Here is a 26,135-nt window from a genome sequence, read left to right as displayed (position 1 = left end):
CAAAATCAGTCTTTATGAAGAAATCTGGATAAAGATCTTCAGCTGAAGTTCATTGTCACAGCTTACTGTGATGTTCTTCCAGATTAATACAGCTGTAGCACTTCCTGTGCAATTACAGCCGTCCTGCTGTCTGGAAACCACCTTCTCCAAGACCCAAGACATTATGCTTCTTAGGGCAGGGAATCCTTTTAGTTTCATGTTTACTAAACACAGTTAAAAACAAACACCTTCTGTATGTGACTAGGAATCACTGTTGCCACAGTTAAACGCTTTCAAACAAAAACTTCAGAAATAATTATCATGATAAAATAGATAGCCTTTCATACTTAAGCGCCAAATACAGCCTGATTAAAAAATAACAATTAGCACACAGACCAACAGACATGAAGCAGTGTAAGAGATCTTTTGAAAACCAGATCTTCAATCAATAGTTGTTTTTTAACATAACAGATATATTTCACAAAATAATTTCCACTACTAACGTATCTAAGTCTTGTTTTTAACTACTAAAAAGCAAAAATGCCAGAGAGAAAAATCCTCCATCCAGCACTTATTCTTACAAGTACAGTCCTCCATTTTTAAGACAACTTTCTAAAAGAAATTCACATGCTCAAAGCCCCACCCAAATTCCACAGAAGCCAGCGTAAATCCTTCCATAGGATCCGCTGAAAGCTTGATGGAGTTCGTTTTACTCTTCACCACACAGCAGAGCACCATCCACCCAGATGGATTTTTAAAATCACCAAAACAGTAAAATTTCACACTCAAGTGAGATACAATAGAGAAACAAACAAACAAACAAACAAAAACCTTTTTAATTTTATTTTTTTTTCCATAAACTGAAAGGATCACCAGAGTCAATCTTTAAATCACTCCACACCACCTATATGCAACTTTTGGCTCCACAGAATCGCTGCGGTTACTTCGGCCAGCTGAGACTACCACGCTCATCATTAAAGGAAACACAAGAAAATCCCTTCAGCACAACATAGTCTGAGCTACGGGTCCAATAAATCAGCCGGTTAGCTTAATTAAAAAGAACGTATTTTCAGTGGCATCACTCCAAAAGCATTACAGATAGGTCAATTAGTTACATTCTTCCCTCAGAATAAAAAGTGAGCGCTGACTGTGTTATTTTACTTCCGTAGGTTACTTGAAGATTTTCATCTGGGAAAAAAAAAAAATAATAAAAAATCTCATTTAAACCCACACTCTTCCCTTTTACTTACTGCACTATGCTGTTAAGAGAAGGGAAGATTTAAGGGTTTTTAACCGAAGTATCTGCTGGAAGTTCCAAGTAAAGCCTTGACAGGGGCCAGCTTGCCAAGAACTCCACTTTCCACCAGTAAGCTAGGAAATCTATCCAACTTTTTTTTTTTTTTTTTTTTTTTTTTTAAAGAAACAAAAAAATTAAAAAAGACACCTACAATTCCATTGAAATATATTTTCTCATCTGAGGACTCCTCGTGCTCGCTGCCCAACGCAAACACGCGGGGGAACGCCCCGTGAAGCGCCTGCAAACCGCCTGCCCCCAACTGCCCGCGCATGCGGCCTGGCAGCCGCAAGGCAATGCCCGCCACAGCCCTCAGGGCTGCCGAAATTCTAACTAGGTGATGGGCGGGTAGGTAAATAAAATAAAATGTTTCCAGATACACTTCACTCCACTTTACATCGAACCACAACAGAGACAACTTGATGAAGCCAGTTTGTAAAATGGTGCTGACATCCCAGATGAGCCTACAAGGAAAAATGACACTTGTGTTATCCACTGTGGATGGCAAGGAGGCACATCATAGTCTCTGTGCTGTCCCCTGATCCAAGGCCAGTTTAGCTGACAGCATGAAGCAGATCTGTAGAACATGATTATCTGAGTATTTCTTCTCTATAAACTGTGTTGTATCATGGTGAAAGATTTGTACAAGCTGAGGAGAAAGCAGTGTATCAGAGCAAGCCTGGCTTTCATGGAAGTATTAGCACTGGGCAGGTTATTAAAAGGGGCCTCTGGAGTGTAGTCATAAAAAGAGGGAAGAATTTCAAAGGTAACTCAGCACAACAAACAGCCGAGCAGGAACAACTTCATGTAACTGCCAAGAAGAATATGGCTAATGCTCAAAAATTCAAAAAAAAAAAAAAAAAAGAAAGGCAGAAACATGATAAGAATAGAAAGGATGTTCATTTTCAAGCAGAAGATAAGATATGGATTAAAGTTCATTCTCAGAATAGTGCAGAGAAAGATTTTATGGCTACACTAGCCCCAAAACAGATGATTCCTTAATGAGTTATTTAAGTAATAGGGTAAACTAAGTCTCAGCGCTTACTGTATGCAAAGTGTGCTGCTGTGGGATGTAAATCCTGGTAAGCTTACACTTCTGGCGATTCTGTTAGACTTTATTCTTCTGGAGTTCTGGTAGATTCGGCTTTTGTATTTTTATGTTTCCATCTCTGATTTTATCTATGTGGATGTTAAATTAAGTCATTCTTTTATGTACTTTACCTCTGTCATTCAGTTATTAGCTCTCCCTCAAGAAAAGCAAATAACCACGAAAAGGGTGGTAACTGTGTAAATAGTCCCTTACATACAATTGATTTTAACTTTTCTTTTTTCATTACATATATATAATTTCTATCCCTGTGCATCTTGGCCTAAGGATGAGCATTAGCTGACAAGTTGGAGAAAAAGAACTTGCAAAGGGAGAGGGGCTGGATAACAGGGCTCACTCAGCTGAAGGAAAGGGTTCCTCAGTTTCTGATCATCATGGAATAACCTGCAAAATTAACCAGAGAAGAAGCAAACAAATAATTTGAGAAAGCTTCAATTAGTGGCAGAGCGAAGCAGGGAAAAAAAGACAAGGAGCAATATTAGTTGGGAAGGGACAAGCAAAGCTGTACATGAGCTAGGGAAAGAAAGCTGCTGAAGTAAATTTTTGTGGAGAAATTGGTGAAACTTTATTAAGTTTCTTATAAACCGGAATTCACCAGAAATTCATTAGTCACCTTTTCAGGCTATGAACATGTTTTTGGTTAGTTATATGTGGAAAGGAACAGCAGAATTTTCCACTGTCCCTCTTGTCCTACTGTCCCTTTCATATTTTTCTCCCACTCTCAACTTCACTTCTTTTTCCATGTTGTCTCTTATATTTGAATAACTTCCCATCTGCCACATGCCAAATTTCCTTCATATCCCTCCTTAAAACCTACTTCCTTCACATAACCTACTTATGCTGATATTTTCACCACGACATCTCCATTCATTCCCCATCTGAACTATTGTACCATAAATCATATTTGTCTTGCTTAGATTGTCAGCGCTAAACATAAAGCATGTCCCGGACATTCTAGCAGTCATTCCTAGTCTGCTGCCACATGAATGATAGCGGGGTCTTGTATCAATTTCTGTACATTTCCCAGCAGGACAGAGGAGAAAAAAATAATTCAAAGAGCTTCACAACAGCCCTCAAGGCTTGTCTGTATTACACAGCTGGGAACAAACATTTCTTCCTCCTCTGAACTACAACTCATGATATTATTAGTTAACCAAAGGTTAAATATAACCAACAAATGTTTGTTCCTATTACACGTGACAGTTTCTTATATATATGTATATACAAACATCGTAGTAGATACTAAAATATGCCTTTCTTCTTGGTTCTGGAAGTAAATGTTTCAAATGACACAGTATCTGAACCTTAATAGAAAACATAATTGTTAGTCCTTAGCCGTCAATAACGAGAAATTAATTACTTAAAATTTGATGAGAAAAATCTGTGAACAATTTCGAAAATGAATTCTGTCAGGTCATAGCTAGTCAACAGCTCTCTTTTTCAATTGGGAGGATTAATGTTTTTTTCCATTTAAACTAATGCCAAAACTTTGACTCACTGGAAATAAAACATTAGCTTAAAGAGCTACTCATTATCATTTGTTTTACAGTAAAAAATAAATTTCACAAATTAAGATATAAACCATTTTGTCACATAGCAGTATGTTGGAGAAGATGTGGAAGGTGATCTGTGTACAAATAGTTCATCCATCCTTGCCAGGTTCCCAACTACTGTAACACTTACATGGTTCACATGGAAAGACAGAAGTTTCACTTGCTCAGACTATTGGTTTAGGTTCCGTAAAGCAGAAAAGATAACGCTTACCTTGCAGGAGGAGTATGGTGATGAGTAACTGTTATTTTCATTATCTGTAGCATGCTGAGCCCTCCCCTGTGCATACACCCTCTGACCTAACATCAGCACAGGCATGGATGCACACTGTGAGGTCTTCAGGGACATGACATCTTTATGCATGTGAGTAAAGATTTCTCATAAGCAAAGAAGTTTTCGGAATGAGTCCTGGTATAGGGTAACTAAAAAGTAAAGAGCATCTCTTAGAAGTACCTTGTCAGCATGTATTGCTGCTCATACAAAAGACAGTAACAGCAGATCCTAAGGTTTCTTGCATGCAAAGACTATTCCCACATGAAAGCAGCAAAACTTGAGAGGGCCCAAGCACTTATGGGAAATGATGAATGGAAATGGGTTGTGTCCAGCATCTTGCAGTAAAAATTCATGTTTGTTTGAAATCAAAATCAAAATCTTACTTTAACGTTGAAAACCTGTATGAAGTATCTAGGTGATACAGGTAAAGGAAAAGATAGGATTTTTTAAAATGTATGTATTTATTTATTTATTTGATAATACTAACTGGAGCATCAAAAATCATTTCAGGACTTCTTGTAAATCCTTAACATCAAATTCTCCTTTATTTCACAGAAAATGACCTGGTCATCAGTTGTTACCCTATCATGTGTTCAGTAGGATAGATCTCATGTTATACTGCATTTAAGGTTTTATTTTCCTTTTTGGTTTGGGACAGTGTTTTGGTCAATCTTGCTCCCAGACCATAATGTTTTTACAGATGTTTTTTCTCTACAAAAGATATTAGACTCATTGTTAACCTACTGAGATCTGGAACTGGTATTCTTGGCTTTGGGGACACTCTAAAATGACAAAGCTGGGAAAGTGTTGGCAGATAATGCCTTTGCAAGTGGGGACAGATGTTTTACAAACTCTGAGAAGCTAAGGAATCTGCAAAATTCATAAACCCCTGTGGGTTTAATGCTTCTGCTGTCTCTAGAATACCAATACTTTGATATGTGTCCCATTTCCTGGATTGACAAGCACTGTGAATTTTAGGATCCATGCTGACCATTAAGTTCCTAGTATACATCCTAAATATTTAGAAATTCATAGTTTTCTGAAGAAATTACTTGTTAGAATGTTGTTAAGGTAAAGGTATTTCAGAGCACTTGTGAATAATCTAAAATGTATTTCCTCTGTAAAACTTGGTTTCTCCAAAATTCCTGCTCCTGGTTATGAATTTGGAAACATTGATTTTGGTTCTCAATATGAAATACTTTGAAAATGTTGTCATTTTTTCATAGGAGAGATAAGTACTTTCAGAAAACATTACACATATGCCTTTCAGAAAACAATTCATCTTCAAGTTGCCCCTGCTTGGCTACTTAAAAATGGAAGTATTCAAAGTTTCTAGTTACCGTGGATAATTTGGGCATACAAAAAACCACTGTGGATTCATATGCTGACTGCCTCTTGTTCTGTGTCAGAAAGTTCTTGTCTTTCTCTACTGCCAGCTTTTCAAGCTTATTTGGGTCTTAATATTTGCAAGATAAACTTTTCATACTTTTGACATTACAGCAGACAATAATTGCTCTGGTACATCTGTGAGAGCTCACCACCTTCATTTCAGTCTCTCAGGTTCTAATTCAGGAATGCACTCCAGCAAATCCATCATTTCTGAGCAGTGTGTAGACTACACAGATATTCAAATGTTTTCTGAATGGGAATGTTTTCTTATAGATCATACACCTGGAACCTATTAAATACTTATTATCATGCAGCACGAAAAAGAATTGTATTCAATTTTCTCAGGGTTAACTGTTCTAGGAATTAAAAAAAAAAAGGGGGGGGGGGGGGATGTATTGTTTGTAAGTAAATGTGCCAAATGTGCCACATACAACTAAAGGAACTAAAGGAACAGGTTTCTTGAAATATTTTTACATTGCCATTTTTTAAAGTCAGACTGCACTTGAACAGTTGAGTACAAAAGAGGAGCTACCTGAATGCAGACATTACAAAGCAGGAAACTGGGAGTTGAGAGTATATTTTAGAGAGACCTATTTCTGTCTCAATGTTAAATTACATTGATGTTCTAACAGCCTGCACCCTCGTGAGTCACACTGTTGATAGGATCCTGGCACTGCTGGATACAGTGCACAGTTAAACCCCATCTGTGCTGTGTATGAGGGAGAGATCTAGTTCCTGGCCCATGGAGACGACTGTTTACATTTCATAAGCCTGCATATTTTTACAAAAATAACCGTCATCACCATCATCTGATGTCAGTTCCACAGCATGTGCAGTGATTTACCCACTGGTTACAGCAAAGGATTTTAGAATCCATGCTTGCCATTAAAGAACGCCAATACTCAGATTTCAGAGAAGTCAAAGTGCTGTGTGTCCAAGGCGTATTGTACTGACCACAATTTTAATTTCTTATTTAATTCAATAAAATCTGTCTTTGCTGAAGCTGCTACACATTGCCACAAGATTTCCAGTCTACTAGTAAAGTTGAGTTACTATCCCAGCAGTCTGTTCTGGCTTTCTACATGACATAAAAAGTATTTCTCGTAACTGATTAGCAATAGGTTGTTTTCATAACAGTGTGTTTCTGTACACATGCCCTCCTTCAATATCCCTTCCCTATTCCCAGGACAGAGACACCAAGTCAGTAGTCACAGACTACTATATTACATCAGAGAGCCCTCATTAAATCACTGTAGACACAATTATCTTTTGTATCCATCAAACCATGAAAGGTTACCTGAGTTACTAAAAAATTCCAGGCGTCTTCTTAATAAACAACAGTATAGTGATTAATTGCTAAAAGAATCTGGTGCTTTAGGAGTAGCTTTTATTAGGAAAGTTTAACATGCTCATTCACCAGACAACTGAACTCTCCACTTCTCACTTTCTCAGGTCACCTGCAAGTACTAAAGATTTATGAGAGCAAGAAATATTGTTACTTTTTAACATGGTGGTGTTTTTTTAAGCAACGTATCTTAGATAGAGATTTAGCCCCATGATGCATACAAAGAAAGAGACTTTGCTTTGAGAGGATTTGGTATGAACTGGGTCACAAAGGCAATTAAAAGTCGTAAACCAGATGTATTATGTCTGTTCAATCCTTTTCATTTGTGTCAACGGGTGAAATCGTAGCATGGTACGCCCTGGTTCATTTTGTCATTCTAAAACTAGAAATGATGTAAACAAAAAAAGCAGCTCTTTTTGCGAAAGATACTCATTTTATTCCACTTAATGATAAATTTGAAACTTCAAATACATGTGTATTTTTAAAGATTACAAAAAGGGCATTCAGTAGTCTGGATTCACATTAATTGTGATTAATTTGTTTTCTTCTTTATCCCACAGTATCTATACATAGGGTGAAATATATGTAAATAAATTGCACCATCAATGCTGTCTTTTCATTCACCTGTGGAATGCTTCATATGAATTACTGGGTTGTGTAAAATACATGCTTTAAGTTCCATTTGAGCTGAACTGAATATGCTTTCTGCTTCCATAGAAGATCAAATATAAACACAGTGAAATTAGTAAATCATGTATGTGGTTGTTCAGTAAGGAGTCACTCGAGATAATTGTATTTCTGTTGTTTTTGGCAAATAACTACTGCTACAATATTTACTCGCACTTAATAAGCTGAAGCAAGCTCTGAGCCTCTATGAAATCACACTCTAGTGTACAAAACCGTAAACACTGCAGAATGAGGATTCAACTTGAAAACAGATTTTATTACTTACTTGCCAAACTTCCTGCAAGTGGGGGAGGATTTGCTACTCTCAGTAAAGTACCTTTGTAGGTAACTGCTGGGAAAACAGACACAATATCTTGGTGGTACTGAGCAGCTGGCAATGTGGCATCATTCCTAAATAAATTCCCTCTTTGAGAGCTCATCTACTGGAGGAGAGGTAATGAGTGAGTCCCTTTGTCATCTTTGCTACCAAATAGGGTAACAATCAGTACCTCTGATCAGAGTTCATAAAACTAGTTTACACTTCCCCTTCTCTGCTCCAGTCCCTGAGAGCTGCCCCAGAGATCATAGAATCATGGAATATCCCGAGTTGGAAGGGACCCATAAGGATCATCGAGTCCAACTCCTGGCACCGCACAGGTCTACCCAAATGTTTATACCATGTGACTAAGGGCACAGTCCAAACACTTCTTAAATTGAGACAGGCTTGGTGCAGTGACTACTTCACTGGGGAGCCTGTTCCAGTGTGCAACCACCCTCTTGGTGAAGAGCCTTTTCCTGATGTCCAGCCTAAACCTCCCCTGCCTCAGCTTGATGCCATTCCCCCGGTCCTATTACTGGTGTTTACAGAGAATAGGTCACCTGCCTCTCCACTCCCCCTCGCGAGGAAGTTGTAGACTGCAACGAGGTCCCTCCTCAGCCTCCTCTTCTCCAGGCTGAACAGGCCCAGTGCCCTCAGCTGCTCCTCATACATCTTCCCCTCTAGGCTCTTCACCATCTTCATCGCCCTCCTCTGGACACTTTCCAACAGTTTTACATCCTTTTCGTACTGTAGTGCAGACATGTAGGATACAGATCTCCAGACAATTAGGATACCGTGGCATAGAGGTGTTACCCACATTCCTTCAGGTTTTCTGAATTCCCAGTGGCACCGATTCCTGAGGCAGAACTAATCAAAACGGGTGAAAATTTGCACCTCAGGAGTTCACCTTCATTAGCCATTCTGTTCTTTATTCATTTGCATTGTTTGGGTCATATTTTTGCTCTCATCTTCACCTGTGCAACTTTCTTACTCGTTCCTGATACAGTTATCTGCACTTTGGTGGGGGTGGCGGGGAGGACAGTGCCCTATGTAGTCCCTAAACAGCTTACTGCCAGAGGCAGACAGAAACTCGTCTATAATTTACTTTATACTGCCAATACTTTTTGTGAGAGGAAATTGTTGGGGCACTGGAAGTTATTTATTTTCTACTATATTTTATTAGGTTATTTCCTGTTTTTCTTCCTGTTCCTTTGCTCTGTCTAATTTGGCAGATTGATTTTCTTCTTCCACTTTCCTTCCTCTTTGTTTGTTCTCCCTGTCCTACTCACCACTACTTTTCCAAATCTTCTGGACATCAGTTGAATCTAAGAAAGTAGAGCTGGCCAAGGATTTCGACATTTAAAACACAGATAAAGCCTTTCAGTTAATTTAAACCTTCAGGCTTGCCAGAATACTTACATCCAAATCTAGAAAACAGTCATCTGGAATTTCTTTTTTTTTTTTCTTTTTTCTTTTTTTTTTCTTTTTTTTTTTTTTTCTTTTTCTTTTTCACATTTCTTTTAAATATTTTATTTTCCCCAAACTTATGCTAGCCCCTGCTTTATCTTGTTCCTTTTCCCACTAAAGTCACTGAGAGTCATGCTGGCCCAATTCTTCTACTTTCTATTCTGGGTATTATCATTCTCCCAAAGACTCCGGCATCTCCGTGGTTCTCAGTTTTTCATCTTTTTGACTGGGATTGGCAAACAGCAAAAGTACCAGGAAATAAATCAACATTCCTGGCATCACCTGCTGAGTAATGGGCAAAATGAGACATTTGTTTGGGGTTACGTAAGCTTACCTGGCCTAAGACCTTCACTGCTGAACACATTTACCTTTCTTTCTCTGTTAATCTCAGTTAAGTATAATTATGTTGAAAAGATGTACTTACTGTGACTATAATATTATGCTTTGGCCTCCAGCTCCATCTCTGTTTTGCACTGCATATTTTATTGTTGTATTAGGTAGTGAAAATTGCTCATTGCTTGACAAAACTTAATCTGATTACTCGGTAGGTGAATTTTCCAATCTGCTATCTCACAAATTTCCAGTGAAATGCACTGTTTTCTAATCTGCTATCTCACAAATTTCCAGTGAAATGTACTATGTTTCAGGAAACGAGACCCTCTGAAGTTATGTGCCCCTCTAGACTGAGATAAATTGAACAGCATTAAATGCATCTATACCTTGGGAAAAAAAGATCATTAAGTTCAACTCATAGAGAAATAGCCCCAAGGGATCTTAGGCTTGCTCAGGCTAGCCAAAGGCCACAGCCAGCACAGCAAATTCCCAAATTTGACATTTTTAAGCTATTAATTTGAATTGCCAAATAGTCTTTAGACATATTGTCACAGCTCCTTGATGTGGAATTGCTCAGAGGTTAGTTTTACTCATCAGCTGCATCAACACATGGTCAAGGAAGACAGGGGTAATGTGTTATTCCTGCAGCGTTTTTTGATTTCTCTTTTAAGAAAAAAAATATTGGATTTGTATTTATTTTTAACAAAGTTTGTACTGTCTCATAACTCTTCATAATTAAAAAAAAAAAAAAAAAAAAAAAAAAAAAAAAAACGCAGAGAAGTATCAATTCAGTTCAATAGCAAATAAAAAAAATTAAAGATTTACCAAAATGTCATCATTAAAAAACCCAAATGAGGAGGGCTCATCTATTTTAACCACATATTTAGGGCTCATCTATTTTAACCACATATTTAGTAGCAACTGGGCACAAGCCATCAACGCTGGAGAGGGAAACTCCTAACATTGCTTTTCTAATCAGTTTCTAACATGTTATCTAAATTTCAGCATTTGTTAACTAAGCACAAATTTGATAGCATTGAGGGGAAGCAATACGCTCAAAGTAGATTACAGTCAAGAATATGCTGATACTAAAAGCACTGAAAAAATATTTTTTACGCCAAGAAAGAAAGAAAAAAAAATCTTGGGGTATGACCTGGAAATTTGAATACTTGAAGAACAAGGGTTCAGCATTTTTTATTTTTCATTTTTGGCACACTCCATTCCAATTTACTGCTCATGCATTTGGACACAGATTCAACTGTCTCCTGTATCCAAGGATAATGACCTACCACTCCAGTGATTTAGTAAACCTCAACTCTGTTCAGCCACTCAATCAGTGATGGGCTAATCCCTTAATGGCCATTTGTGTCTTTCCAATGTATCCTAAAGAGTTCTGCAACACTCTGATTCTGCTGCACAGAATTACGTGCACTCCTTCCCCCCTTGTTATCTTATCAGGTAGCTAATTCCCACAAATGATCGTGCAGTTTCAAGTTTAGGATGAAATTGCAATTGAATCATAAATTTGTCACTCTCTAGACAGCTGCAAAGTCTGTAAAATCTTGATCAAGTGGGGATTAGTCACTGGATTGAACAATTAAGACCTGTGAGTGCATCTGGCCCTCAGTCAGAGACATGTTTATTGATAAAAAAAAAAAAAAAAAAAAAAAAAAGTTTATGTAGAGGTTTAAAATGTTATTAATTCTTAAGTGGGGCATAATCCTTTACCTAGTGTATTGTGACACTATCCCACTAAGGCCTTGTCCTGCTCAACTGACTATTTAAACAGAATTAATCTTTTGCAATAATGACTGTGAGCCTTTATAAATAGCAGAGCAGAGTGCAGAGGTTTCATTTACAAAAGTTGTTTGCTTCCATATTTTTTTGAGTCTGTAAAATAAAACATCCTTTCAGATCACCTAGTTATGTTTTTATTAAAATGTTCATATATATTAAGCAACACATTTCTGACACAAAAATAATATTTTAACTGCAAAAAAAAAAATAAAAAAATGACATATACACCCATCTATCTGAGCCCTATTTTGGAAAAATTAAGGCACACTGGGGTATTAGAATGCCATTTTGCACTGCCTGTTACATAAAGGAGACAGTAAAGGAGATAAGCAGTTCCCTCAAGTTAGTGACCCCTACCCACAGTTTTCTTTAGTAGAGATTTCTCCCATTGTATCATGTCTCCATCTTTTACCATGATCCATTTTGATAGTTTATTGTAGTAAATCGTAGATCTCTGAAATGTGAAGCATTACCACTCCATGGCTGTAAATTTTACACCTCTCATATTCTGAACACTGCCATAGTTTCTTACATACAAATACAAATGGGTTTAAATTCTGGCTACTTCTATAGTTCATCAGTTACAGGGTTTCCATTGTGTTGACAAGCAGCTGTAAAGAACTCAGCAGAGGCTAGAAGCCTCATTTCAGAAATACTAACAGCAGCATTTTCTGCTCATCTTTGTTCTGACTGAGACTTCCACTAGTAAATTAAAAGGAAATGATTTAAGCTATAATTCACTGATACCATGAGTGTGTGCAGTCCCGTTGCCTGACAGATTCAGTGCTCGTGCACTTAGCGAACAAATTTTTCTGCCAGGTCTGTAGTAGGTAATAATTGACCAAGTTCTTCCAGTGCCACGAGTACCAGTTTTTTTTCTGATTTATCTAGTGCAATGAAAAAAACAGAAGCATTGCTACATCTGTAGATTAAGATGGGATTTGATTGCCTGATGGAAATCTTCATGTTCTACTTGCTTGTTATGAAAATGGTTCACTGGAATTACTCCAGACAAAAGAGAAAATTGAATTTGCATCTTCTGCAGCCTGAATGCTTTCATCCCGTAGCTCTTAGTACGAGATGTCTTCTTTAAGCACATCTGTACCTTTCAATCCCGTTGTTTTTCTCACAAGATACTGAAACAAAACATTCAGCATGAGGTTTCAAAGAAACATTTTGTTCAACTCAACAGAGCAGTTTTCAGACAGAAAGGAAGGAAGGAAGGAAGGAAGGAAGGAAGGAAGGAAGGAAGGAAGGAAGGAAGGAAGAAAAAGGAAAAAAGTAAATTTGTCCCAATGAAATTAATACTTGGGACATGCATGTAAGTTTGGCTGCCCATCTGAAAAATCAATTCACATCCTTAATTAACTTAGCAATGTGATTGATAGAGCAATGTTTCAGAGTTCAAACCCACGTTAATATAATAACAAAGCATTAACTCCACACAAGAAGCTAAGATTAATTAATGTTATAGAGGAAATGAGTATCTCCTTGTAGTAAGATAGCAGTAATATTTATCCTCGTACAGTTACACTGAGCAGCACCAAATGCAATATCATATGCAATAAACAATCATCATAATGTTTAGCTATTTTAAATGTTCACAGAGCTCAGCTGGAAATAAAGGTATATATAATTTTGGCAGTGCCTAACTACATTCTGTATCTTTAAAACACTTTTCAGCCAGCACTTGTTACAAATTCTGTGACTGGTACAGATTCTAAGTAAAGGAAAGCAGAGAAATGAAACCAAGTGTGGCTGAAGAAAGGATAGTGAAGTTGAGCAAGTACCTCTACCTGCCTGGACTTAGCACTGAGACATGATGGAAAACTTCAAGGCTAAATTAACCATCTTCTATGTTTTTTTTTTTTGTTTGTTTGTTTGTTTGTTTGTGGGTTTTTTTGAGCAGAAAGGCTGGAGTCTTTCACAGACATAACATTTCTGCAGCCCTTCCTGTACAAGGAGGCTTCAAACTCTGATTTCAATTGCTCCCTCATGTAAGTCAAAACCATGCTCTCAAAGACACCTTTTTCAGAATCCCCAAAGTGCTCAATTCCCACCCAATAACAGACTGCAGTACGTGGGAGGGGAACTTTTAGTTGCTGCTTGGTCAAAGGTAACAGGTGCCATAGCCAACAGTGTGCAGAGGTAGCCGAGCCCCTCAGGTCTGCACTCATTGGGGCTTTACTCCGTGCAGTGACACCACTGGTGGTTAGTTAGCTGGGTGTTGGGAGCTGAGCCACGTACACCTGCTCAGGTTGAAATGTTTTAATTTTTATTCACCATGGCAATTTCTCCCTTACTATCACACCCTATGTTCTTTGTCAAATCACAGCTGAAGGGCCTCCCACTCAAGGAACGCGGCCTGAATTCTTCTGACAACCGGGTTGGATTAGGGTGATTCACTTCATGAATCAGACAGAACATACCCTACATTAGCCGCTGGTTTTCCACACTACTCAGATGCAAAATTTTGTAAATAACCCTAAAATCCTACCCTCGTGGGTCACAGTCTTTTCATTTTGCCCTTGCCTGTGGCTGATTAACGCAAATTGAATTTCATGCCAATCAGCTCAAGCAATCTGCACAGTGTACAGAAATGCAGCATTTCCACTAGAAGGCAAAATTGTTCTCAACAGTTACTGATGCTTTCACAAAAAGGTCAGAATTTTAAATGCACTGGTATCCAAGAGAAAATTTTAAAAATTGAATCACAGCAATCTTAGATTTCTGAATTGAAAAATCTGGCTGCATTACTTTTGATTTTTTTCCAAGTTTAGTATAAGTCTGAATAAAAACATTTAAAACATACAACAACCCTGCCTTTTAAAGATTGATCTCTGTAAAAAGAGCCAGGAATGTACTTAGCTATTTCCAGAAAATGGCCAAGTTAAACAACACACAATGACAAAATTTCCCCTGACTAAAAAAAATGTAATACATTTCATGACTATTCACTACATTGCTCCTAAAATGAGTTCACATTTTGAGCCATTATTTCAGTTAAGTCTCATAATTAGCTCAGCCCTGTCTTCTTACATTAAATACTAATTCCAGGCAGAGAGGGGAAGTTTAAAAACAAACAAACAAAACCCAAACAAACAAACAAAAAAGCAGGCTCAGGAGACACTCTGGAATGCAGCTGAACTATGTGCTATACAGAACACAATCCCAGTACGTAGCCCTTACTGAAGTCTTGACATCAATGTGCCAGAGCATCCTCTGCATATACCTTTGAAATAACTGAAATACTACAACTGGAATATCCAGTGTTTTCTGAACATAATCCAGAAATTTTTAGTCAGGTAGACGTTCTTTTCCTATGAACTTCAGGAACATGAGAGTTTCTCCTGTTTTCTAAGTAAGAATTTAAGACTGCAAATTCAGCAGAGGTTGATTCTAGAGTATTGCATTATACTGCGTTTATTAACAAGGGAGATTAATGTTTTAACTGGCTGGTCTCAAAATTCATAGTTAATTGAGAAATTCAATCTTTAGTGGTTTTTGTTTCCCTACAGAACCCAGTTCCAAAAAATACTCTGTTGCCATTAGAAATTGCATTGCATAAGTCTCTATTAAACAAAACATTTCAAGATGTAAACACTTAAAAAGAACAGTGTACTTTTTGCTGAGGCTATCCCCCCAAAATTGGGTTTGGTCAGTCCAATTTTTTTAATATGATTTTGGGTATCTAGCCTGTACAAAGCTTTTTGCAATGTAATTACCTGAAACAAAGTAACACTAACAAATCGAAGGAAATAGGTGAACTATAGAGAGTCTTCAGTAAGAAAAAAAAACCCTTCTCTTTTTTAGCTGACATTCTTTCATGAGGAATGTTAGCTCTCTCTGAAATGCTGAAGAAAATATTTGTTCTCTAAGCAAATATACCCTACCTGTATATGAGGTTTTAAAAGTTGCCGCTTTAAGTCAAATATCACTGAATAGCTAAATAACATTATCAAGGTATCAGGTGCTTCATGTTTGTCAGTGTAGCTATGAAATATTCTCCTGCTAGCTGACCACCTTTAATTTAGCCTAGGCTCATAGTAAAATGTTTTGTTGGATGATCAGAGATTTACGTGACGGGAGCCTGGGGGCTTCAGTCCAGTGTCTCCACATGCGCAGGCACTAAGCATGAAAGCCAAAGAGCAGGAGGGCAGGATAAGCTGCCCATTAGCTCCCACAGGGTGCAAGTCCAGGACCCTCCAATATGGATCTGAAGTACAGTGGTAAGGGCCTGAAGTGAAAAAATGCACAGCTACTGCCTAGTCTCTGTGTTGGGCTCTACGATGTGGGGCCAGGAATATTTCCTCTCCAGGGCATGGGTTAATTTTTTGCCTCTAGCATACATAGTGATTTGTAAAATGTACGATGGGAATGTCTTTGGAATTTGATTCAGCTTCAGAAAAAAAGTGAGCTTCTGACAGGCTGAACTGCCAGGCCTGTGTGAGAACTCAAGGGTTAATAAAACCAATCGTGAGCAGTCATCAAGAGGCAGAGAGTAGCAAACATACTGGACACAAACAGGTGATAAAAGCTGATAAGAGAGATGACAAAATTAAGAAAATAAAGAACACTGTTATAAAGATTTATAGATCAGCTAAAGCAGAGCAAAATAAATGATAACAAATACTGATAAAAAAGAAATGGGGCATTGGCCATATAAACACACAGGAAACTTCAATGCTTCTGTATAGTACTATGACACTGCTTTGTTTACACCAGCATTGACCTTTTGCTCCCAAAGAAGTTTATTAACCATCTTGGTCTTTCTTTGTGTTGCTTTACTCATCAAGAGAAAGTTGTACAGGGTTGATTCTGATGAATGGCTTTTTCAGAAAGTCAAGTTATCCTTGACTAGATGCAGATGGCCTAGTAAAAAATGAATGCTGCCAGCAGACATTGTCTTTATCAGTAGTAAAAGTTCAGCAGGGACTAGACTTCCTCATCTCTGGCCAGAGAAACCCAGCCTTCTGTTTCAGCACCATATCACATATTGTCCTAATGAATTCTTGTAACACACTGCAGCCCAGATAAATATGCTTATATTAATGTTTTTTGGCAGTCTGGGGCATGGTACAGAATTGACACAAGTGTTTGGATTCTGCCTGAAGCAGACACCAGGAATTTACACAGCTAAGAAATATTGGACTGTCGTTAGGTTGTTTGTCCTGCGTGATGACCTTCAGTATTGCAAACTGCAGTTCATCCTCCCTGGGCTGCCTTCATAAAAGGAAGCCTGCAGCAAGCCGTGCTGAAGCCCTGCAGCTCCGAGCAGGCAGAGGAAGCAGCTCCGTCGCTAGAAGGTCTCATTCATTCCACAGCAGCACAAGCACTAATTTGAGATCCATATTTCAAGCAGTCCAGTGGGCTTTCGGCAGGGCAGTATCTGTGGCAGGCAATTCAAATCCTGCTGCCATGTGGTCTTTCCTTTCTTTGATTCTCTGTTAATTCTTCTTTGCAATAATAGAAAGAAACACACATCTCCACACTTCCGAGGTAATGAGCAGTGAGTGATTTACAGTGAACACCTCTTCAGGGCATGAAGCATCATTCTAGGCAACCTCAAGGACGGTAGGATCTTGGCCTTTGAAGAAGACCAGGCAATACGAGGGACAAACAGCAACCAGATCTTAAAACTCAGTGATTCTCAATAGCTACCCAGGTCCACTTGGATACATGCTGTAATGATAACCTCTGCAGGCTGCCGCAATACATTTTGAGTTGTGTGACATGATATTCTGCAGCTCTGAGTGCTGCTTTGCAAGCACGGTAACTTTCTGTTGCAAATTAGGAAATTCCTTCAGCTGCAGTGGGTGGCTTGGCCACACTGTTCCCAGAAATGCGGCTGTCGTACAAGCAAACAAACCTTCTAGGACAAGCCACCTAGTGTCTGAAAGCGAAAAAGCTTTCTAGTCTATAGTTCTTTGTTGAACTGACTTTCTTAGCACACAGTAGATAAAAACCTCTTTATTTGCCTTTACAATGTACCTTTGCTGTGTCGCTAGGCCCATAACTTAACATAAAAACCTCAGTTACATCGTTAAAAATGTCAGAGACCTTCCCAAGAGGGAACATTAGGCAGATGTGATTATTGTACTAGTAGAGTACATGCACAAGGACACACAACTCTCGGGCAGGATTTTTTCCGCGCAATGAAGTTACTTTTTTTTTTTTTTTCCTGTTATATTTTTCAACATCACATTCAAATAAAAGGGAGTTCTGGGGCATGACTCAGATGTGAATGAGCCATAAAAAGAAACAGCCTGAAAATAAATACATTCATATTTCTCTCCTGCACCACTATACTAAGGTGTGCCCTGTGTGTTTTTTTAAATCCTCTTGCACCAAAAGGGCATTTTTGATGCTGGGGAAAGGCACCTAGTTTTATGTTAGATTTATCTAGCCATTCAAGCCAGGATGATCTGACAGGTCTTTCCACTACTGCTCAGCTTATTTTTGCAGCTTAAGATCTTGGCTATGCAAGAGTTCCTCAGAACAAAAGTACCCCATTTCACATAAAAAAAAAAAACAACAGTGATGCTAGTAAATTATATTTACACCTGTGGGATATGCATTTAGTCATCAGGAGTAAAAAAAAGCCCTGCCTGGGACTGTACTTTCTCATTCAAGATTTTCAGTGCCTTTAAACACTTGCATTTTAACACCGTACCTATGGCTTGCAGCCTCTTTGGGGCAGCGTCCTCCTGTGTCCCTACAGTTGCCGGCCCAAGACCTGCCCATGTTACACATGGCTTCTAGAAGAATGCCACCCTTCAGACCATCCTCAATGGTCAGGGCTCTTTGGGGTCTCAAAGCTGGCATGGCTGGTTGGATTTCACTCTATATGGAAAACCAGACTTCATTTACTGGATGCTCTGACTTACTTCCAGTGGCCATGGTGCTCTCGGTCACCTCACCACCATTATTCAAGAACCCCACTGTGCTGGTAGAGCCAAATGTGCTCGTCAGTGCAGAGACAGTTTGAGTTGGAAGGGACTAAAGATCACCCAGTCGATGGCCAAACTGAGCACTTAAAACCAGGTTTCATCATGCTGCTATTTGAAGCTACAGAAGTCCTGCCAGTATTTTTTATGGGAATCAATGCAGGCTGTGCTGACAACATCAAAGTATGCAAAGCATAGTACAAGCACAGAAGAACATCATCTCTGTGTATTTGTCTTTGCCTCATTTAAATCATATTCTAACCAACCCTGTTCTTTCCTATTTTATTTCCTACAAATAGTTTCTCATGAAAAACGAGGAAAAAAAAGGTTTTGTTTTTGTTTTGTTTTGTTTTGTTTTTTTGATGTCTGTGTGCTCTGTGCTGGTAACTTGCTAGAAGACAAGCTGTTTGGGTAGAAGTTCTTCAAAAATCTGCTTTTTAGCAAGTCTGTTGGGGCATCTCACCAGTGAAACCAAGGGCAGCAGTTAGAACTGGTGCACCTGAGAGCTCACCCGTTTCTACCTGCCAGGCTCATCTTCCTTTCAGACCGCTCTGACAGTTCCCCTTTGTCCTGCACAGGACGCTGCTGACAGCCCTGGAAAGTCTCCCCAGAATGCCAATAGCCACTTGGCTCCTCCACTGAGCACTGGGGGCTCAGAGCTCTCCGAGGCTATTGGCCCACCGTGCCTGTCCTCCGAGTTTATCTCAGCTCTACCCCCGGTTTTGTCACTGTATCCTTCAATCCCCTCTCTCCCCATAAAAGTGTCTAGCTGTCTCTTAAACTCACTTTACCATTTGCTTCTTTGACCTCACTTGGCAACTTATCCTTGTGTTTATTATTTGAGGTGGAATAGTTCTGGCTACATTCCTGGTTTTACTCTTAATTGTCTAATTTTTAGGATGGTGTCAGTGGGGTTGGATTTGGGCTTGGGTTTTGTGTGTTTTGTTTTTTTTTTTTTTTTAAAAAAGACTCATTGCTCTTGTGACCAGGTCTTCATTTTCACTAGGCTCCTTCGTGTCATCAGGACTTCCAATAGCTAAAAGGATCCTCATGAAGCTTTTATTGGATCTTCCCAAATATTGCAGCTGGCCTTTCTCATCCACTACTGCCATTCTGAACTGCATACACTGCCTTTAATTACCTTTTTGTTAATTGGGGGAGGGGGGCACTTTCCTGAAGTGAGGAGGAATTCTCCAGCTCAAAAGCCCAAGGGGAAGGTACAAAGAGGGCTCGAGCAGGAACGAGCAGCACAACCTTTGCATGTCCTCTGGCAGCACACCTCTGCCACGTGGTTGCCTTCAGGTGCCCTCCTCATGCCAGAGGCTGCCAGCTCCGAGGTGTGCAGCTGCAGGCATCTCTGGGCCCCTCCGTCCACCCCAAAGGCTTGTCGTGCTTTTGGACAAGGTGCAGGGAGCAGCGTGCTTACCGTGCTGGATTTGCTGTCAGGTCACACTGCTGATTGGAAAACGCTGCGTGTGATAGGGTTTTCTCAGTGCCTGTTTGGAGAAGGGGAAGGAGGAAGAAACACTCGTTTAAAGCACCCACCTTCATCTTCAGGACCTGTTCTCAGTTGCTGTAAGGTTGGTTGCTGGAGCAGTGAAATGAATCCTACTGACATCCTGAAACAGATAGGCCTGGTTGGAGTGGCAACTAAAATGAATGAGTTGCCTAACCCATCACGGAGAGAGAAACAAAGAGCTACTTCTCTGCTAGTCCCCCACTTCCCTCACAGGAATGTCAGGAGGCTAGGACTGCCTTCACGTTGGCTGTCTAATTGCAGCCAGATAACGACTCTGCACCTCCTGCTTGGCCAACACAGTCTGTGCCCTAAAGAATCTGACGTGCACCAGAAGTGTGGCCATGTGGCTACAGTCTAGGCACGGTAGGTCTCAGGTGTTTATCAAGCAGAAGGGACACTTGGCTGGACTCACCTTCCTTGAAAAAAAATGAGTGCAAGGGAATCCTTGAATCTCAGCTGACAACATCAGAGAGAAGAGAGATAACGTTCCCTTTCCTACCCAACACATACTGTACATCACGAAGTGACAAGGCAAAGTACACGTGTTACCAATGCCACTAACACTCTGTATTCTGGGGGTGAGGGAAGCTACAGAACAGGAAAAGTATGTCAGTCACAGCAAGACATTAACCATCAGCCAAAAGAGCATCAGTCACTATTTGCAGTTTACGAACACAGGCCAGAGGCATAAAAAAGATTTTTTCAATTAATTGTGGAATTGAAAATTTTCCAGAGAGTTAAGGATACTTGTAAGATATAATGAAGTGCAGCCCCCTCGTCTTTCATACGGAGGTCAAGCTCACAGAAACCCGGCCTGCCGAGCACTTTCTGCTGGCTGCAAAATGAGGAATTGCATGCTGCAAGAACCAGCATCTGGGGGCTGCTTCTGAGAAATTCATGTAGTGCAGCACTTCAATAAAGGTGGCTTACCTTGCTGATAGAATCTTGGAAACGGGGAAATGAGAGGGAGAGACATAAAATGCCTCTCACAACAAAGACTGCAAAATGACTAGGAATAACAATAAAAAAAAATCATGTAAACATTTACCTTTGTCTTCACTGTACTCAGAGTGTTGGAAGACATAATGAGCATCAAACAATAGAGTAGCAGTAAGTACTTTCATTGAAAAAGGGGCGACAGCAAAAACCAGAGGACATACTCTGTCACTCAACACCCCATACTTCATTTTTGTAGCCATCTACCATTATTATTTGGCGTGCTATTCACCAAGCAGCACAACTATGGATGTACTTATTTACAGGTCATTGGAAGTCTGGCCTGTGCTGCAGCGGAGTTTTGGTTATATTTCACAAAAGATAGTTTTATTTATGTTTGACTAATGCAGGCGCAACTGGAGGTTGATTTTTCTTTTTTTGGCTTTTAGTATAAACATTTCTGACAGCTCTCTATTTTGGGTGCAGGCTGAAAAACATTGTTTTGTAGTTGCAGAACATTGCTGGGTAAATCAGAAGACATTGTTTTTACGACTGAACTTTTCTCTCAAGAAAGCAGGAGGAGTTGCTTTATTTTTTAATTCTGAGCAGTTTTATACACACCATTCACTCCAAATATTTGATGTTTGCCACACTTGTTATGAGTTTCTCCAGAGAGATGCTGTCTTTTGGCAGCAAAAGATAAAGTTGACTGATACAAATGAGTCACAGTACCCCAACAGTAATTAACAGTGATGCAATACCCAAGCGAAAAAGAGGACTTGAAGAATTAACTGTTGAGTTTTCTTGACGATGCAGCTGCACTTTAAGAGAGAAAGCTCAACCCATCATAGAACTCCATTGTGTACATTAGAGAAAAAAGCTTGGCAAGATACATTAAAGATTTTTGCTAAAGAGATACAAATATTTTGCAAGGTCGAAGGGCACTCAGGCAGGCTGTACTTACTTCCAAAGAAAAGCAGGCAGTATGACAAAGAAACAATAATTTATTTTTATCTTCATTTTCACACTTCATCATCTACGAAAGACTGTCTTTTTCAACCTGCTGAACTGATTTAAGCCACCTCAACTCTAAGTTAACTTTTACTTAAAAGTCCCCGTATGACATCGTAATCTAAGAAGTTATCTGTGCTTACGGTTTCAGCACAGTTCTGCAGAAGGCCAATACTTCTATTTATAAACTGGATTGTACTGTTCTATAAAGTCTTTATACAAATCTTATAGATCTAAAGAAAAGGAATATTTTTGTAAGAAGATGAACAATTGAAGCAACTGTGTTATAGCACAATATGAAACTCGACACTGTTTTCTGCTGCCAGTATGATTCCCAAGTGAGATGGATAAATTGTGGTCAAGACCTGGACAGGTTAACTAGTGGTCATCAGTGCTGGTGGTACCTTTATATACAAAAAAAAAAATGGATACTATTGGACAGGGCATTTGAAATTTAATACCAGACATGAAACAAGACATCTGTTGGACTCTCATTTGTTTCTCTTTGAATGGGCTTTAATTGAAAGCTCAGTGAAAAATGCAGGTTACATTCTTAGTGTTATCAATAGTTTGTAACAGCAACAACATCAGAACAGTGATGCATCTAATATTTATACACTTTCTAATTTTAGATGTCTAAGAGCAATACATTATCAGATATATATATACACACAATTTCAAGCAATTAAAAGTAAATAATAAACCCCTCCTCCCAAAACCCTGAAACAATATATTTCCTTACACTAATAATGTCTTTTTCACATATACTTGACAAAGAGTCTTTTTAAGTTACTTATCTTAAGAGTAATCTGTTAATGGAGATCCTGGACCAGCCCCATTAAAAGTTCAGTTTTAAGTTTATACAGCTTGCTAGCCACATAACCAGCGTGGCTTTACATTGTAAACAAATCCCAAATGTCTACAATGATTGGAATCACTTTTGTGTAGAGGAGATCTATGCATCGCATGATGGAATAAATTTAAACCAATACATTAAAAGGGGGGGGGGGGCGTGGAGGGAAAGAGAGTTATTTGACAAACAAAACAGTTTGGAGGGATCAATTATGTGATTATTTAAAAAACAAGTTAACTTAATGGTAAGATTCTTATTTTCTGAACAGAGGTTCTGGTTCATCTAGCTTTAACTGCTCTAGAAATAATTTCTTTAAAAAAAAAAAAAAAAAAAGGTTTGATTTGTGAAATTCAGAAGCATTGCTTCCATCCTTAAAAGCTTGCCCTTTGGCAGTACGAGTACAAAGCTTACCGAAAGTATCTCAGGTGATTGTTCTGTCTCATCTGGTGAGGATAACTGTACTAGCACTTGGAAACATCAGGATATGCACAAAAGTAGTAAGCATAAAGCTTACCTTCAACAGGGACTAATCACCCTACCTGCTGCTGGACTTAAAAAGGTAGAATAAAATGTACCTAGAAAAGTTCAAGCGAAAATAAAAACAGAAAACTGCAAACACCCATGGAAGGTAAGCATAGGTTAGAGTAATCTTGAAACTGCGGCAATCTTGCTCACTTTTTAACAAAATTACAAATAGAAATCTTCTGAACTTTTTGAATAAGAAATTTTGTAAGTCCAAATGGAAGACAAAGCTGAGCAGAATCCTACGGTTTAGTTAACTTGTGTCATATGGGATGCGAAGACAGCTGCAGCTTTCTGACAGAGGTGATCGAAGATGGCTGATAAAGTTTGCAGTAGCTCATAGTGTCCCATCTGGTTTATTCACTTGTTTGAACTGTCTAAAGGGCCAACTGCAGTTTAGTCATGTTCCTCTGGTGCATGTTGTGATGACGAACTAATTCATCAGACCTGGCAAATTTTTTTTGACAGCTGGGCCACCGGCAACTGAAAGGCTTTTCACCTGTTAACAAAACACCCTGTTATTAACTGGGTATACGGCTTGCCTGGGACACTGCTATTTCTTTTCTTTCTGCGGGGCTGTGAGGAGCTAGGCAGATCTCCTGGCAGGAGGAGAAGCATCCTGGGCCATCCTGAGAGGGTGTGGGAGTGCCCTCATTTACTGCTCACATCAGCACTCAGTGCTTGCTTACTTCTCCCCCAGCTGATGTTTACCAACAGCCTTTCCACGTGATGTAGAGCATTTTGCAGTGGATCGTTCCTGAAGACAGGACTTTGCTGAACACCCCATTGCCATGTTTATGCTACTCTCAGTTCTTGGACAAACTAGTTTAAGAGTAACTCTGGCATTCACACAAGCTTCAGTTGAACCTCTGACTGTGCTGCAGACGTGCTGTTACTCGCTGTGAGAATTGTCAGTGACTACTTAGAGCTCGACCTCAAGTCAAGGAGAGTTTTTCCTGCAAGTTCAATGAATTTTGTCCAGAGTTCTTTGAAACCAGTGAGTGTAAAGGAATATGGCAGAAGCAACAGCAGTCAATGTGAAGTTTGCTGACCCTGACTGAAAGTTTCCCAGTACTGTCTAAATAAAGTAGATTCACATATTCACATCTAAGGGAGATTTTAAAGGCCCCAATATTCAGTATTTTTCTAACATTCTTACAGGTATAATAATAATTCACAGAATCACAGAATTGAGGGGATTGGAAGGGACCTCAAAAGATCATCGGATCCAACCCCCCCTGCCAAAGCAGGTTCCTTAGAGCAGGCTGCCCATTCACTAAAAATGACCCCAAACAAAGCAGATACAATTTTAACAAGAAATGCCATCACCTCTTTACAGTTTAATCTGGTCTCTCTATTTTCTATGATATTTAAGAGGAATTTCAGGCTGTGTGTCTGATGCCGCAGGAATGCTGATGGAATGCTTTCATTAGCTCAAAGCAGTGCCCACTGACTCGGGTTTCTTTTAGACTTGCATTTTCTTCCCCTCCACTGCCCCAGACAGATGCAGTATTTTACAGTAGGTTCAGCTCTGGACTCTTCCATGCTGTCTATGTACCTCGTACTGTCCAACTCAAGACACGAGGTCACCCAAACATCTTCTTTTCTTCTTTGCCTCACACTTTGCACATTTCACAAACATCCAAATTCAGGCAAAAGCGAATCTGGCATTGGCATAAATGCTGTGTATTTCTGTTTGCAAAATCCCATGCAATAAACAGATTATATAAAGCAGGGAAATCAACTTAAAATCTACTTTATCCAGTTAACATACATGCTGGCAAAAGCATCAACCATCTCACATGAGTGCATAAAACAGTATGGGACAAAGCTGGTCTGGTCAGAGCTACTGATAAAAATCACAGATTGTATAAAGTGGTCATCTTACATCTCAGCAGCATTAACAGAACCATCCTGTGAACTGATACGAACTATGTATTACTGGCAAACTTTTCACTGAACTACCACAATAAAAGCAGCAGAGTTTTGCTGTTTCACAAGCAATTTCAATTGTCCACTCATGACAGGGGGCAGCGATCTATTAATTCAGTGCTGGGCACAGATTATCTTACATAACTATACATCTTATTATCATCTTATTATCAAATATACATCTATATTATCTTACATCACTATACAGGCATCAGAAATAACATTTCAATTGCTAAAAGTAGACAAGAGGCCCTGAATTTGTAGCCTACCAAATAGTTTAACAGTTGCTTTACAAATAAGCCACAAGAGATGAAAGTTACCTACACTTCCCTTCACCAAGACTTAACATGGAACAAGTTAAACTGAACTGTTTTCTTGCAAAATTTAGGGGACGAAATAGAAAGGAATGAAGCTAGAGGGCAGGATGGACACAAAAAATCCCCAACTATCACTCATGCTCATTCCTCTCAGGATATGTATATTTAACAGTCAAAGGAGCATCGTCAACAGCAGCAGGCAGCTGAGCTGAGAGCCCCCGCAAAACCTGAGCCAGTGGCAGGCAGCGAGCCCAGGCAAAGGTCTGTGCTATGAGGTAATCAGCACTCAAGTGAGGCTGCTTTCAGCAACGAGGGCAGGGTGGGCTTGGATCACATGGGGCAAAGAAGAACTAGATTAGTTTCACTAGAAAAAAGAGAGTAATTATTCACTGATTTAGCTGATCTGGGGTAAAAAAATTACTGAAGTCAGCAGATCACGGAGTCTTTCCATGAATTATCAGATCACTTAGCAGTGAAATGTGAAGGAGAATATCGTTTTTCCTAATTTGCTAACATGTGGCAACCACTTGCCATTTTGTCTCTACCAGAATGTTACCTCTCGGTGATAATGAAAATA

At 39.2% G+C, this 26,135-nt stretch overlaps 1 protein-coding gene across 13 annotated transcripts in view; it reads right to left on the bottom strand.

The window, feature by feature from the left end:
- Nucleotides 1-11,780: 11,780 nt before the first annotated feature.
- The window catches only part of WT1 (WT1 transcription factor), a 93,887-nt gene continuing 79,532 nt past the window's right edge, over nucleotides 11,781-26,135 (bottom strand). For 9 of the 13 annotated variants that reach the window (XM_084521273.1, XM_084521274.1, XM_084521265.1 and 6 more), the window contains one exon: nucleotides 22,429-23,808. In XM_084521273.1, coding sequence (XP_084377399.1) covers nucleotides 23,687-23,808 — 122 coding nt within the window. In that variant the 3' untranslated portion in view covers nucleotides 22,429-23,686. The other 4 variants (XM_084521270.1, XM_084521271.1, XM_084521268.1 and 1 more) reach the window with 3 other exon arrangements.

The sequence above is a fragment of the Aythya ferina genome (assembly GCF_964211825.1).
Source record: "Aythya ferina genome assembly, chromosome: 5".
Classification (NCBI taxonomy): Eukaryota; Metazoa; Chordata; class Aves; order Anseriformes; family Anatidae; genus Aythya; species Aythya ferina.
The sequence above is the reverse complement of the archived record's forward strand: the minus strand, read 5'-3'. Positions and strand labels throughout refer to the sequence as shown.